Source organism: Sminthopsis crassicaudata, chromosome 3 (genome assembly GCF_048593235.1).
Source record: "Sminthopsis crassicaudata isolate SCR6 chromosome 3, ASM4859323v1, whole genome shotgun sequence".
Taxonomy (NCBI): domain Eukaryota; kingdom Metazoa; phylum Chordata; class Mammalia; order Dasyuromorphia; family Dasyuridae; genus Sminthopsis; species Sminthopsis crassicaudata.
The window spans coordinates 318,673,787-318,690,597 of NC_133619.1; the positions used below are offsets into that span (position 1 = coordinate 318,673,787).

At 32.2% G+C, this 16,811-nt stretch overlaps 1 protein-coding gene across 2 annotated transcripts in view; it reads right to left on the reverse strand.

Annotated features, from left to right (window-relative positions):
- Window positions 1–13,487, reverse strand: part of LOC141561508 (cell surface glycoprotein CD200 receptor 1-like) — a 35,093-nt gene extending 21,606 nt beyond the window's left edge. For both annotated transcript variants that reach the window (XM_074301192.1, XM_074301191.1), the window contains exon 1: window positions 13,223–13,487. In XM_074301192.1, coding sequence (XP_074157293.1) covers window positions 13,223–13,295 — 73 coding nt within the window. In that variant the 5' untranslated portion in view covers window positions 13,296–13,487. The remainder of the gene's footprint in view (window positions 1–13,222) is intronic.
- Window positions 13,488–16,811: the final 3,324 nt, after the last annotated feature.

Consider the following 16,811-nt stretch of genomic DNA (forward strand, 5'->3'; position numbering starts at 1 on the left):
CCAATATAGGGATGCCTTTTTTAGAGCTCATAAAAACAATTAAATGATTGACTTATATGCTTTTATTTAAGTGCAAAGAAGTAAACTAAATATCTAAAAAATATTATGAAAGCATTATCTGGAGACTATTGGTATTTAATAAGGGATTCTTATATTATCCATGAAGTGATCCATGAACTATCAGAATTGTATTAGTATTTATTATATAGCCCATGGTTTCTTCAATATGACTCAAGCTTAGGCTCAAGATACATTGTGAAATCTATATCCATTTTTAAAAAACACAGCACATGAGTCATGTTTCCCTTTTAGGAAAGCAAACGGAGGCATATTAATTGGTAATAATACTCAAACAAAATCACAAAGCAAATAACAAGGAAACACACACACAAGTGGGATACTTTCCCACAGATTACCACCATGCTACTGGTAAAAGAGGGGATTCATAGTCTGGACAATTCATATTCCCAGGGTTGCAATTCAGTTGGAATACTTATCTAATACTGAGACTCTTTGCTCTTTGGCTGAACTTCTGATGTCATGAATTGATCTACTTTAACTGTTGAGCTGATGGCTGCTAATTCTTCACTGAATTGTAGTTGCTAGATAATCTCTTCCTCGAAGCAAAGTACCTACAACTCTTGTATAATATCCCATAGTCTCAAGTCTAATTTTTTTTAAGTCACACTGATAGCCACATCAAGCTAGTAGAGATATAATCCTTTAGGTCAAATCTGTCTTTTTGACAGGCCCAGTGATATTTGGGTTTTGTTGAATATATTTCTTTCAATTCCCCTTCTTGTCCCTAGCAACTAGCACTTATACAAGATATTTTAAAACTTTATTCAGCAATCCTCCAAGGGCAGAGCTGATGTGGTGATTTTGGTTCTCCATCCCTCCTTCCTCCCATCTACTTTTTCAAATCCAGTTCTGAGAATAGTTCCTGGTATGTAATAAGCATAGTATGTTATCCTTCTGATAAGCTGCTTTAATCTCTTTGCTAATATTTTCTTTAAAAATTTTGCAGCAATATTCATTAGGAGATTGGCCTGTTATTTTCTTTTTCTGTTTTGGCTCTTCCTGGTTTAAGTATCAGTACCATATTTGTGTCATAGAAGGAATTTGGTACCTGTTTTCTTCTTTACCTTTTTTTTTTTTCAAACAGTTTACATAGTATTAGAAACAATTGTTCTTTAACTGTTTGGTAGAATTCACTTGTGATACCATCTGACCCTGGAAATTTTTCTTAAGTAGCTCATTAATAGATTGTTCAATTTTCTTTTTCTAATATGGAACTAATTAAATGAATTATTTCTTCTGTTAATATGGGCAAAAAGTAAACCCATTCTTAATAATTTTGCTGAGCTACTTATAGCAAACACATGTTTGTGGGAAGGAAGACCAATGTGGTCTTTTTCCTTGCTGAAGCTCTCCATAGTTTGCTAAAATAGAAAGAGGTTCTCTCCAATGCTTGCATTTTATAATTATTTTTTGCAGAGAGGCAACATACTGTGTCACAAAGAGCTATGGATAAAAATCGGAAGAACTAAATTTTGCTTTACTCCTAAACCTCACATTCAAGGTTTTCGTGAATTTTTTTTCAAATAACCTGAGACAAGTTACTTAACAATTTGAGACTTTTTTCCTCACCAGTTAAAAAAAGTACACTGAGCTAAATGATCTCTGAGGTCCTGTCAATTTAAAAATTCTATGAATCTTATTGCATATATATACACACACATATATATGTGTATATATATGCATGTGTATATGTGTGTGTGTGTGTGTGTGTGTGTGTGTATGTGTGTGTGTATAACTTGTACCAATTGCTTACTGTTCTAGGGAGGGGAAAGATGAGAGAGGAAGACAGAATATCTGGAACTCAAAAATTTAAAAAAAGAATGCTAATAATTATCATTGCATTTAATTGGGAAAAAAGAAAAAACTATTAAAAGAAAAAATAATCAAATAAAAAACTTTGAATACCTAGGTAAAAGAAATTTTGATTTCTTAGCCTTTAAGGTGTACAAGCAGAGAATGGACAAACATCTTAGAATACTATATACTATAATATTATTGTAGAAAGGATTTCCAGGTGAGAAGTTAAACATTTAATCCTATTTTAAGTCTATAATTTTAAGAAAGCAAAGGAGAGGCAGCTAGATGGCACAGTGGATAAAACAACAGCCCTGAAGTCAGGAGGACCTGAGTTCAAATCTGGTCTCAGACACTTAACAAATCCTGGCTGTGTGATCCTGGGCAAGTCACTTAATCCTAATTGTCTCAACAAAAAAACAAAAAGTAAAGGGTCAGATAATAAGGATAAAAGGTAAGTCAGATCCCACTGATTCACTCAATATTCTCATCTAAATTCTCCTATTCGGTTCAACATATGGTTGGCCTAGGTCAGTCATTTAACCACTGCTTCTCTGCCACTAAACCTCTTTCCCCTAAGGATTTCAAATTTTCTTTTTTTATTTTGGTCCATGAGAGATGCCTTTTATGCTACAGTGAACTTTTAAATTACTATACAAGAAAAAAAATTAATTAACATTTAAGTAATTAATTATTAAACATAAATAATTAAATATTAAATAAATTAAGCAAATAAGCTTTTATTTTCAGAGATTACAGAAAAGCTTTTTTTTTTTTTTTTTTTTTTTTTTTTTTTTCTCAAATGAAGGAAACATTAAAACTAACCCTTCTCATCGAAACATCTTGTGGCCAAACCTTCATTTACTGAATGTGTTAGTTCTAAGTGCTTACTTCCAAAAAGGAAGGAAGCTTAACTACAAAGTATACAGTTTTCTATTTTAAGTTATATTTAGCAGTTATTTCTCAATAGAATTTTTCCAAACAGGGCAGAAAGGATTATGCCTAAGAAAAGAGAAAGTTTAGGATAAGGTTAAGAAATTAAAAAGTAATTCAAAAGATATAAGAGCTATTCATCTAAAATAGAGGCTGTTGACTGTGACACTGTAATAATTTTATCTTTATTCTTTCAGTCCATCCTATTAATTCAGGTTTGTTAAAACATTAGTTGGTCAGGAGACAGCCACATCGGCAGAAAGTTAAACAAGCTGTTCTCAGATGCATTCAAACATCAACTTTTTTTTGTGGGCTGTTTAAGATGTTTAGGTCATAAATGCAGAAGTGTGTCACTAATTATTCAAATATCACATATTTGTGGAAGATAGATAGGTATACCTTAATTTTATTTAGTGAAGTTTATAAATGTAAAACTTGAATTTTCCCCCTGAAATCCTTAATGTTATATATATATATATATATATATATATATATATATATAGTGGATCTAGACTACTCTCTTTGTATGTTGTGATGAATAAATTAAGGAAATATAACTTTAAAAATAATAATGAAAGAATAATATCTTGGATAGCCAAGCAATATTTATTTATGTACAGTTTAACTAACATTCTGAATTTCATGCTCCTCACCAAGAAAGCAACATTAAGGAAATATGATTTTAAAAAATAATAATGAAAGAGTAGAAAACAAAAAACAGAGATAGATATAGATTCCACCAGAAGTGTGGAGTGATTGCAATTTACAAGGGTAGAGATAAATGCCCCCAAATACATGACAGGTCCTTTAAAAATGAAAATGTAACTAGGATCTGTACTTGAATCTGAGCCCAGATCCTAGAAAAATGTAAGAAACATCTCAAAGGATGCATGCTTGGGCAGTGTGGGAACCTAAAGCATTAATGACTTCAATAAATGAGGTCTGGTGATTAGTCTTTGGAAAGTAAAAGGTTAAAAAAAATGAAGGCTGAATAAAATAGCATGATATATCATTTGTGTATATCTTTCTTAATATCAAAAGGCAATAATGTTGCTTTCTTGGGGATAGGTATGAAATTCACTGTTACTATAAATTGTACTACAAATAAATTATACCTGGGTAGCCAAAATATTATATTGTTGTTTGTGTTCGGTCTTTTTAATGACCCCATTTTCTTGACAACAATATAAGAATGGTTTGTCTTTTCCTTCTCCAGCTCATTTTACAGATAAAACTGAGGCAAACAAGGTGAAGTAACTTATGCAGCGTCCCACAGCTAGTAAGCGTCTGAGGCTGTCTGAACTCAGGAAAATGAATCACCTTGACATCAGATCAGGCACTCTATCCACTGCACCACATAGCTGCCCCTATATATAATTTCTATTATACTGTCTTTTTTCTTTCTGAGCATTGATTCTTTGAGTTTCCTTCTTCTTCACTGTGAGTATTCCCTCATTATCCCCTATAATACCTATTTGTTTAAACTACTCTCATAATTCCAATTATTGCTTTCCTCTTTGGGGATTATTCACCAATTCCCAGGCCTGATTTGTGCTCTCACTTGTGCTATGAGTTTGTATTCATTATTATTGATTAGGCATGTTATACCATTCTACCATTACAATTCCAATATTTCCCAAATGAAACTTCATTTTGCTCACCACATAGGCTTTCTTTTCCAACTACCTGATTTTTTTTCATGTTATCAATAATTCCAGTGTCCCAAGACTGACTGACCTTTTAGCTCTTTCATCTGTAGTCAATCTTTATTTTATTCTCCCAAATTTCAACCTCTCTTCTCCGTTCCCAATGCTGCCGTGGCTATATCAAGTGCAACAGCAAAAATACTTCACTGGTCTCTGTGACTGCAGTCTCTAGCTCATACAGCTCAGTTACTGGCTCCATAGCACCAAAGTCTATTATGACCAGATCTGCTTTTCTCTGCTTGACTCATTCCTTGTTCTCTTTATTCTTTTAATTTTCCTTTAATATATACATAGACAAACTATTGATTATTATAAACTCAGTAGTTCTCAACAAAACAAGTGACAAAAATCTTACCCTAACTTACTGTTCTTTAACAAGACAAAAAACAAAAGAATTAACAAATAATAAGTTTTTGTTTCCTGTCCCTTTCTTGGCTTATTTGAAATAAATCTAATTTTGATCTCGTTTTCCTTTTTTTCTTTTTTCTATTTAATGATAGTTAATGTGTACACAGTTATAATTCTAATGATTTCACTATCATGTAGATCACTTCATATTTTCTTGTGTATTCATCATTATATATTATATATCATTATTAAATATTGTCTTAAATTATATTTCATAATGTTATAGTGATTACTTATGATCATTTTATAGAATCACAATATTCTATTAATATACAAAATTTTATCCATTTTCCATATTATACCTAAAGCAGCTATCAATATTTTTGTACAGATTGATCTTTTTTTTCATTTTTAAAAATAATTTTGGAAAAAAGTCCTAGAAATAGAATAATTGCATCAAAAGGCATGATTTGTTTTGTGGCCCTTGTTGCAAACTGAGATATTGCTCTCTAAAATGTTTATGCCTAGTTATAGTTACACTAACGATGTATTAGAATGCCCTTTTTCCCAGAGATCCATTAATAGCATCATCTCTGCAACTTAAAGTCTGAGAGGTTAAGTAACTTGCTCCAGATCACAAAATCAATATGTCTCAAAACCTATCCTGACTTTGAAGCCCACTATCCATTATACCATACTGCCTCCCAAAATCTTCTCTGTGTTTTTATAATCAAGTCCATTTGTTTTGTTTCCAATGATTTTTTTTCCTACTCATTTCATTAATAAAAGTGTCATTTCTCTGCATAGTTGAGGCAAATATTTTATTCTTTTACTTCAATTTGTGCTACCATATTTAAAATAAGATTTGGAATGCTGGTTCTGTCAAAGTTAATGGTGGTGTATGATTTAAGATATAAATGCAAACTCCATTGTTTTTCTAACTCTCTTTTTATTTTTTTTTATTTTTTTTTTCAATATTTTAATTCAATTTTATTAATCTTTTCTTTTACTTTTAAAATTTCAAGTTTAGTGTTAGACTGAGGCTTTTTAATTTGTTCCTTTGCTAGCATTTTTAGCTGCAAGCCCAGTTCATTGACTTTCTCTTTCTCTATTTTATGCAAGTAGGTCTCTAGAGATATAAAATTTCCTCTTATTACCGTTTTTGCTGCATCCCACACATTTTTTTTATTATATATATATATATATTTTATAATATTATCCCTTGTATTCATTTTTCCAAATTACCCCCCCTCCCTCTATTCCCTCCCCCCGACGACAGGCAATACCATACATTTTACATGTGTTACAATATAGTCTAAGTACAATACATGTGTGTGAATATCATTTTCTTGTTGCACAATAAACATTAGAATCCGAAGGTACATGCAACCTGGGCAGACAGATATTAGTGCTAACAATTTACATTCCCCTCCCAGTGTTTCTTCTCTGGGTGTATCTACCTCTGTCCATCATTGATCAACTGGAAGTGAGTTGGATCTTCTTTATGTTGAAGATTTCCACTTCCATCAGAATACATCCTCATACAGTATTGTTGTTGAAGTGTACAGTGATCTTCTGGTTCTGCTCATTTCACTCAGCATCAGTTGATTTAAGTCTCTCCAACCCTCTCTGTATTCCTCCTGCTGGTCATTTCTTACCGAGCAATAATATTCCATAACTTTCATATACCACAATTTACCCAACCATTCTCCAACTGATGGACATCCATTCATCTTCCAGTTTCTAGCTACAACAAAAAGAGCTGCCACAAACATTTTGGCACATATATGTCTCTTTCCGCTCTTTAGTATTTCTTTGGGATATAATCCCAGTAGTAGCGCTGCTGGGTCAAAGGGTATGCACAGTTTGATAACTTTTTGGGCATAATTCCAGATTGCTCTCCAGAATGGCTGGATTCTTTCACAACTCCACCAGCAATGTATTAGTGTCCCAATTTCCCCACATCCCCTCCAACATTTGTCATTATTTGTTCCTGTCATCTTAGCCAATCTGACAGGTGTGTAGTGGTATCTCAGAGTGGTCTTAATTTGCATTTCTCTGATCAGTAGTGATTTGGAACACTCTTTCATGTGAGTGGATATAGTTTCAATTTCTTCCTCTGAGAATTGTCTGTTCATATCCTTTGACCATTTATCAATTGGAGAATGATTCGGTTTCTTATAAATTATGGTCAGTTCTCTATATATTTTGGAAATGAGACCTTTGTCAGAACCTTTGTTTTTAAAAATATTTTCCCAATTTGTTACTTCCCTTCTAATCTTGTTTGCATTAGTATTATTTGTACAGAAACTTTTTAGTTTGATGTAATCAAAATCTTCTATTTTGTGATCAATAATGATCTCTAGTTCTCCTCTGGTCATAAATTCCTTCCTCCTCCACAAGTCTGAGAGGTAGATTATCCTCTCTTCCTCTAATCTATTTATTATCTCCCTCTTTATGCCTAAATCATGGACCCATTTTGATCTTATCTTGGTATATGGTGTTAAGTGTGGATCCATATCTAATTTCTGCCATACTAATTTCCAGTTTTCCCAACAGTTTTTTCCGAATAATGAATTTTTATCCCTAATGTTGGAATCTTTGGGTTTGTCAAAGATTAGATTGCTATAGATGTACCCTTTTTTGTCCTTTGTATCTAATCTGTTCCACTGATCTACCGGTCTATTTCTTAGCCAATACCAAATGGTTTTGGTGACTGCTGCTATATAATATAGCTTTAGATCAGGTACACTTAGACCACCTTCCTCTGAGTTTTTTTTCATTAGTTCCCTTGCAATTCTTGACCTTTTATTCTTCCATATGAATTTTGTTGTTATTTTTTTCTAGGTCATTAAAATAGTTTCTTGGGAGTCTGATTGGTATAGCACTAAATAAATAGATTAGTTTGGGGAGTATTGTCATCTTTATTATATTCGCTCGGCCTATCCAAGAGCACTGAATGTCTTTCCAATTATTTAAATCTGATTTTATTTTTGTGGCAAGTGTTTTGTAATTTTTCTCATATAATTCCTGACTTTTCTTTGGTAGATGGATTCCCAAATATTTTATACTCTCAACATTTGTTTGGAATGGAATTTCTCTTTGTATCTCTTGCTGTTGCATTTTGTTAGTGATATATAAAAATGCCGAGGATTTATGTGGATTTATTTTGTATCCTGCCACTTTGCTGAAATTTTGAATTATTTCTAGTAGCTTTTTAGCAGAGTCTTTGGGGTTCTCTAAGTATACCATCATGTCATCTGCAAAAAGTGATAGTTTAATTTCCTCATTTCCTACTCTAATTCCTTGAATCTCTTTCTCGGCTCTTATTGCCGAGGCTAGCGTTTCTAGTACTATATTGAATAGTAATGGTGATAGTGGGCAACCTTGTTTCACCCCTGATCTTACTGGGAAAGGTTGCAGTCTAACTCTCTTTTTAAAAGCTAAAGCCAAGAGCCCAATTCAACTGTGTGATCAGCTTGGCTTCAACCATCCTTAAAGTGGAATAAATTAACCAAAGAGTACCCAAGATTCTTTGGATAAGGAGCTATTGGAGGGATGGGTGGAAATAATGCAGCATTTGTTGTCACATGATTCAAGTTTGAACCTTGCATCTTCCATTTTATAACATATATATGTATATATATATAAAACATATATTTTTAGATCCCTCCCAACTCTAGCTATTTGAGCCTGTGATTAACATCATAATGAAGAACTGAACCTGATCAATTTTATTAACAAAAAGTTAAAATCCTCTTAAGGAACTATTACAGAAAGGGTAGTCTTTGCTATCCTTTATTTCAGTATAGATTATTTAAATAACAATTCATAGCATATTCCTATTAATTGCAAATAATTTTAGTGTAGTGGATAAAGCACTGGGAAGGCTGTAAAATAAGCTAGAAAGGAAATGGCTAACTACTCCAGTATCTTTGCCAACAAAATCTCCCAAAAAAGGATCACAAAGAGTAGGACACAACTGAAAATCACTGAATAAATCATATCAAGCCTTTTTTTTTTTCTATTATGCATTTTCTTAATCAGCTAGCATAGAGATAGTAGTGCAATTAGTATCAATGGTGCCTGGAGTTTTCTAATTATTTAACATATCCTAATAATAATGATGATAGTAATTTACATTTATATAGGACTTTGAAGTTTTTAACATTTACCATATATTTATCTTACCTGATCCTTTCCCAATCTCCCTTTACTCTGTTGATTATTTCCTATGTATCTCATATATACATAAAATAGATAGCTTACTTGCACATAACTATGTTTGATTTTTGTTTCCTCATTAAACTGTGAGCTTATTGAGGTTAAGGACTATCTTTTACCTTTCTTAGAATCCTTAGTGTTTGGCATAGTATAGTGAGTAACAAATGTTTATTGATTGACTGACAATAACTTTGTAAATAACAGGAGCTATCAATCTAGCTCCAATATTTACAAAGTTATTGTCAATCAATCCCATCCTATTCATACATCCACTTCCATTTATACAATTCTTTTAACACAGGAGTTTTTCGCCTCTATGTCATTGATTCAATTCTGGTGAAGCATGTGGACTCTTTCTCAGAATAAAAATTTTAAAAACAACAAATAAATAAATAAATAAATTTTGTTGTATTACAAAGGAAATCAATTCTATTGAGATAAGAATGTAATTTTTTTTTCCTACTCACATTCAAAGACCCTAGGGGTTTCAGATTAAGAATTTCTACTCCAAAGCTTAGTAAATAATCTTCAAGAGTTACTATAACCATAATATTCATTAGCCCACAGTCAGTCAATTTGTATATATCTATACAAATTAATCCTCAATTTGGTCTTCAGACGTTTAAAGGATAAACCACTGTCAGATTTATCCTCCTAAGTCCACCAGCTTTCTACATGTCAAGCTTGTCCTGTAATTAGTATACTCTTCAAAAAGTGAGGTCATTTCTCTATCTCAGGCTGAGAAGAATTGGAAGACTTTAGTGACACAGTGAATATCTTTGCATTTCACTCTTTTCTTGCTACTTGACTGACCTCTAGTGGAAGATGAAAATTAAGACAAAAAGACAGAAAAGGAAAAAAAGTAAAAGGGTCTGCTAGGAATACCTATATCCTAGATAAGCCCTTCTGAAAATTACTGACTTATAAATGGCAATAATGAATTTAATTGAAATATGGAACTTTAGTCTTAATACTAAGGAGAAATTAGCTAAAATAATTTATGATTAACTCCTTCAAGGCTATGTTCACAAACTTAGATGTTTAAAACTAGATAAATTAAAATGTTAAAAATATGGGAAATATAATAAACTATTTAGGTCTATTTTCTTTCAAGACAATATTGAAAACTCAATTCTATTGCCTGCTACATTTCTTGAAATAATAAAATTTCTCCCACTAACCCTGGTTATAAGCAACTAACATGATCTGTATCAAAGTCACGGGCTCAAAGACAATGATAGTTCAGTACTGGTGATAGTATTCTTGAAACAATCTCCACAATAATTTGTTTATTTCATATTTAATTCACTCATTCTTACAAAACTCTACTATAGTACCAGATGGTCTCCATTATCAAGGATATTGGTCTCAGGGACTTAAAAAAACAAACCACTTATTCCAATAAATGTACATTAACAGGACAGTTCCCAGAATTATCTTGCGCACTAAACAGCAACCCCAAATTCTCCTACAATCCACACTTTAAAAAAAAATTATGTCAAGTTTCTGGAAGGTCTATTATCTTATAACATATACCAGAATTTATCATATTAAGTAACTGCATACATTTTTATTTAGTATTAATAATAATTAGAAAAACATAGCATAGGCAACAGAAAGTTGACTTCAAAGCCAAGAAGACCAGGGTTGAAATCCTATTTTTTCACACCTACTGGCTTTGTGAGACTAGATAAGCCACTTTTCCTCTCAGTGCTCTAGGCCCCAGTTTGTTAAACTGTAGTTCCCATCCCATGTGGGTTTTCAAAATTAAATGTGAGAATGGAAAAATTATAATTTATAGTTTGATTTGTTTGATATATGACTCCTATATATCTGGAGTCATGTAAAACTTTGTCAAGCAAAAAAGGGTCCAGAGTGGAAAAGGTTTAAGAAGTCCTGCTCTAGGCAACTCTATAAAACTATTAGGTTTTAGAGAAGGTGCTGACCTACATAGGTAGAGGGAGTTTCCTTATCCTGAAGTTCCCTATATTAATGGAATCACAGGAATAGTTCCTTTCCCTAAAAATAATGCTAATATGTGGCATTTATATCATGTTATAAGGTTTGTAAAGCTCTTATTAGTTTTCTTTAATAGCTCTAAAATAAAAGTCAAATCAGCAAGAGTTTATTAAGCACTTTCTGTGTGTCAGGTACTATGCAAAGTATTGTGGTTACAAAAAAAAAAAAATTAAAAGGCAAAAGATAGTCCTTGTTCTCAAGGAATCCACAGTCTAATGAGAGAAACAATATCCAAACAACTATGTACAGATAATCTAAAGACCATATACATTGGAAATAATGAATAGAGGGAAAACACTATTATTTATAGGTGGGATTTTAGCTGGAATTTAAAGAAAGTTCAGTAAACCAAGAGACAGAGACAAAGAGGCAGAGCCTTCCAAACATGAGAGACAACTAGGGGAAAAAATGTATAGAACAGGAAAACAAAGTATCTTGTGCAAGAAAAAGTAAGGATCTCAGAGTATAGGTAGGAAAGAACATGGTAGAAGACAAAAGGTACATTTTAGTGACCTTTCTCTTTTAGTATCTCTGTGCTTTAGTATTATTTAGCATTTCTATTATTTAGAATCCGGAAAACATTTTGTTGATTAAAGACACATTGGAATTATAGATTATAGATTAAGGTTTGTAAATTTTCCTAAACCATGGTGGATTTTTTTACCTTAATGTGAAATTTAGGGGGGGGGGGAGAATGATGAGATAATCTCTTATTTGCAATGTACTTTTTTCACTACTCAGTGTTGCTTCTAAAACTTATTGGTAGTAGAACACTGGGCAAATCATTTAATCTCTCTGAGGGTCAGTTCCTTATCTATAAAATGGATAATAATACTTCCAGTTTTTCACAGGAAGGTTGTGACAAAAGCATTTCATAAACCTGAAAGTGCTTTAGAAACATTTTTAAAATGTGATTTTCTTTTTAAAAATTATTTTCTCTTGAATGTTACCATCAAAAATATTTCAATTAAGAAAAAAAGATTATACATTAAATCTCAAGCTTCTCTGTTGTACAATTTAGATTTTTAAAGTGTATATTATATTTAACAGAGTGATAACAAATAACCCTGTTTGTGTCTCCTTTTTATTTGTTTCTACATATTTTTATTGATGCTTTTCCCTTCTTTTTTTCCATCTCTAACACTACTCACACTAACCCATTCTTATTCCCCAAAAACCTGAATTTTTCATTGAGCAATTATTAATGAAACTTAACAAAGTATTCTGTCAGAGGCATGAAGTCACAGAAATAACTTGAAAGTTATGCAGTCTGATGTCAAAATAAGTTTAAACTGCTGAATTATTTCAACCTTAAAGACTGTTACATGGTACTATGAATATTGCTGTTCTTTGTTTAAAAAAGAAAAATACATAAAAGTCAGAATATAAAGTAATATAAAGTTCAAAATGCTTACTAAGATATGCATTCAGGCATATTTTTAACATCAACTATTTTGTATTTTTACCTTCAGGTTTTAAATTATCCCACGATACAAAGGGATGTCTCAAGAGAGTAGAGAAGACTTCAGGCTTAACACTTGGGGAAATGCATTTTAATCATATTTGATTATTAAATGTAGTTCTCTTGTACCCACTTCTTTCTACTCAAAGTGAAACCTCAAAATCACCTCCTACAGTAACTCCTACCAACCCTTTACAGTGAAACCAGGACTCCTGAAGAGTAACTTCTTGCCCCTCAAAACTCCCACAGAAACCCACAGGTTGAAGAATATCTCCTCCAACCCACAATTCTCAATGATGAATACACATCTCCACCACAGATAAGATGCCATAGTTGTTCAGTCATATGAAACAACCGTGTAGTCTGTGCATGTAAAACAGTCATTTGTTTCCAACTCCTGTTAAACCAGGAGGCAAAAGTTGTTCAGACTATTTTAGAAAAAATAAAATAAAAGGCTTAAAGAAAGCATGAAAGGTACCCCCATGTATATGCATATGCTGTGTTTGTATATATACGTGTATATAATTTTTTTTAAAGTGCCACAGTACTCAAATGAATTTTAGTTTAACAGTCCATAAGTTTAATTTAGCAGTCCTTAAAATCAAGACTTACTAATTATTCTCTAAATATTCTTTCAAAGACAAGTTAGACTTACCAACTACTAGGAAGCTAATCAGAAGGGCCAGCAGCATCAAATCAAAAGACTTCCAAAAGGAATTCATTTCCATATTTTTTTCCTTTCACTCTGTACTCTCTCGCCAGTCAGCTAGCAACAGAATTGTAGACATGGTGAGTCTGTCTAACATGACCCCCTCTTCTCTTTGCTGGTAGCTCCCAGCCCATAAGTTCTCCTACACCCTTTCTCCAACCAGCCTCTTCCTTCAGCAATATGTGTTTCTGACTGATTAGTAACTTAAGGCGAGTTGTTCTCTATGACTTGACACAGCAACAGATTTCCTGTAAGAAATGCTGAGACGAAAAAAACCAAGGAAGCTGATTGACAAGGTTATCTGCATGCTCATTGGTTCTCTACTAGGTTCTGTTGTGAACAGATTAACTTTTCAGTAGGGTACTCAAATGAAGTCAAACCGGATTTCTCTAACTTAGGTTTGACAGTAAAACAGGATATTTATTTATACCTGACAGTTGTCATTGGATTATCCCCAGCAGGGTAACTATTAGAAGTTTTTGGTTTTTTTTTTTTTTTTTTTTTTTTTTTTAAGTCTGAAAAGTTCCATGATTTTAATGACAAAATTTAAATAAAGATTTTTTTTTTTAACCTGCTAACTCTTTTTCTCATGCAAAATAAATACACTCCTCAGTGGGAATTTTCACCTGTGACTAAAAACATTGTTGTCATTCTTTAGCCATACATTAGCTATTTTTAAAATTTTTAAATGACAATTACAAGGAGAAATCTCATTTTAGTTCTTCATGAACATCCCAACTTGTCAAGATACCATCTTTCTGATAAATTCAGTAAAGACAGTACATTTAAATTCTGCCCAGTGAAAGATTATATCATATCTATAAAGGTAAATAATGAACTTCTATTATATTGGAAATCTTTGATCCCCTCCTCCCCATAAAGAACTCTCCAATAAGGCAAAGAAAAAAAATATTCCCAGAAAAGAGAACAACAAAAAAGCAAAAAAATAAATAAATAAACCACCTTGCATTTTTGCTTTTGAAATTAATCTTGTTTTATTTTCTAAACATTTTTTCAATCTTCCTCTTTCTTCATCTCCTTATCATACTTTCCCTTTGCACATTCATGTACAATAAGTTAAAAAGTGAACTCCTTGAGGGTAAGAACTGATAGGTCTATATTAATATCTAATAAGACATTTTACACAGAATTAAATAATTTTAAAAGAAAAAAATGACATTTCTCCAATATGTATATAATACCAAGCATCTAATATGTAAATATTATTAGGCAACAAATGTTAATAGTTAATATTATTATATACTATATAATATCATATATTATAGTATATGTCATATACTATAATATATGACATCAAGCATCTAATATGTAAATATTATTAGGCAATAAATGTTGATAGTTAATATTATTATATACTATATAATATCATATATTATAGTATATATCATATACTATAATATATGATATTATATACTATAGAATAGTTAATAGTAAATATGGTATAAGACATACACATTCATCTAAACAGTTGCAAGACCATAATTAGAGTGTGGTGACCAGAGCTTTGTCATCCTATGACATTGGAATTTAAAAGGCACTAATAGCAAGAATATTTAAATAATTCAATGGATCTCTGATCTCAATGATGTGATCATGCCCCTATCACTGGTATGAGCCATTCATATTATTCCCTTTTTATGCTATCTTTTTGCATGGAAAGAGAATGTGCTAGAGGTCTTTCCCTGGAACTCTCTTTTTTAAATTTACTTATTTTTAATACATATTGCTTTATGAATTATGTTGAGAGATAAAAATCATAGCAAAAGGGAAAAGCCAAGGGAGAGATTTAAAAAAAAAAAGAAGTGAACATAGTATGTGTTGATTTACATTCCATCTCCATAGTTCTTTTTTTGGGATACAGATGACATTTTCTGTCCAAAGTCTATTGGGATTGCTTTGGGTGGATCTCTTAACTTCACATTGATACCAATAGAGCCCAAGTGTTAATTTTTGGTCAAACTTCAATCTTGCCAATCAGTCAATAAGTATTTATTGAACACTAGATACTTTACTAAGTTGGTTGATTGTTATCCTTAGTTCTTGAAGAGGACCAAAATGACATCACTCTGTTAGAGTCAAATGAGTTGGACACTGTGGATGATCAGACCAATATAAGCTCAGAATGATCTGTCACAGATCGGACACACATAGTCCCTATAAGTATTTAGAGTAGCTTCTCTAATTGTGCATCTTGAGCTTCTTCTGAGCTAATTCAATTCTACTTTGCTTATAGAGCATAGCACCTTCTCTGATGAGGGTACACCTTGGTAGGCAGTCCTGTGCCAGTACCCCTATCATTCAATCAATTCTAAAAATTTTAAGAGAGACCTTGGATACACAAAAAGAGTAAAAAGACAACCCCTGCATCAAGAAGCTCTCAGCCTAATGAGAGAGAGACAACATGGATGGAAATATGTCCAAACAAACTAGGATAAATAAGAAAATAAGTAAGAGAAGGAAGGCACAAGAATGAAGAGGGGTTGGGAAAAGCTTTTTGTCAAAGATCAGTTTGTAGTCAAGACTTGAAGGAAGCCAGAAAGCCAGCACAAGGAAATGAAGGAGAATATTTCAGACACGGGGACAAAGAAAATTCCCAGAGCTGAAAGATGGTATGAATGTTTCGTTCATGGAACAAAAACAATACCAGTGTCATTGGATCAAAAAGACTGTGTTGGGGAGCAAGATAGAAGAAATGACTGTCTTTTTTCTGGTTATCTATCTCTGACAACATCCTTCCTTATAGCACTTGCCTTCTAGATTTGAAGTCAGAAGTTTGAGGTTTGAATATGGGATCTAACAATTTGTGTGATTTTGAACTAGTCTCATCCTCTCTAAATGAGTTTCTTCATCGTCTTCTCTCCATTCATATTCATTATCTTTGGCCTAGATTATTACAACAGCCTTCTAAATGATCTCCTTGACTCAAGTTTCTCCATATTCTTTTTTATGTTTTATTCAATCAAATTGACTTCCCCAAAGTGTAAGTCTGCTTGTTTCACCCCTTTCACCCTCCCACCAACTCAGTAAATTCTAGAGGTTCCCTATTTACCTATAGGATCAAATATAAAGAAAGTCTTATGTTTAACATATAAAGATCTTCAAATGGCCTCTTTCTCCTGTAAGGTACTTCCCCTCTAAGTTTGAACAAGTCAGTTGCTGATAGAGGCAGGAAAAAAGTACTTTTGTATTAAGAAGAAATAAATTAACTTGGGAGAAGGATAAAATAATGTCCTTTTCATAGGGAAATAATTTAGCAGTTAAAATGGGCAGGAAAAATATATGTATATTTTTAAAAGCTGCTAAAAATCTATATGGGAAGTTTTTAGATAAGTGGTTTTGTTGCCAAAAAGAAGAGGAAATAAACTTTTATATAATCACATAGAGACTATGAGATGATTTTTAAAAAGTTCTATTGATTTTATAAGTAACAGAAAATGGGGGGAGGGGGTTCACAAACCATTTTTAAATTTAATTTTATGAGGAAAAGGTAACTCATTGAGTATAACAGTTACTG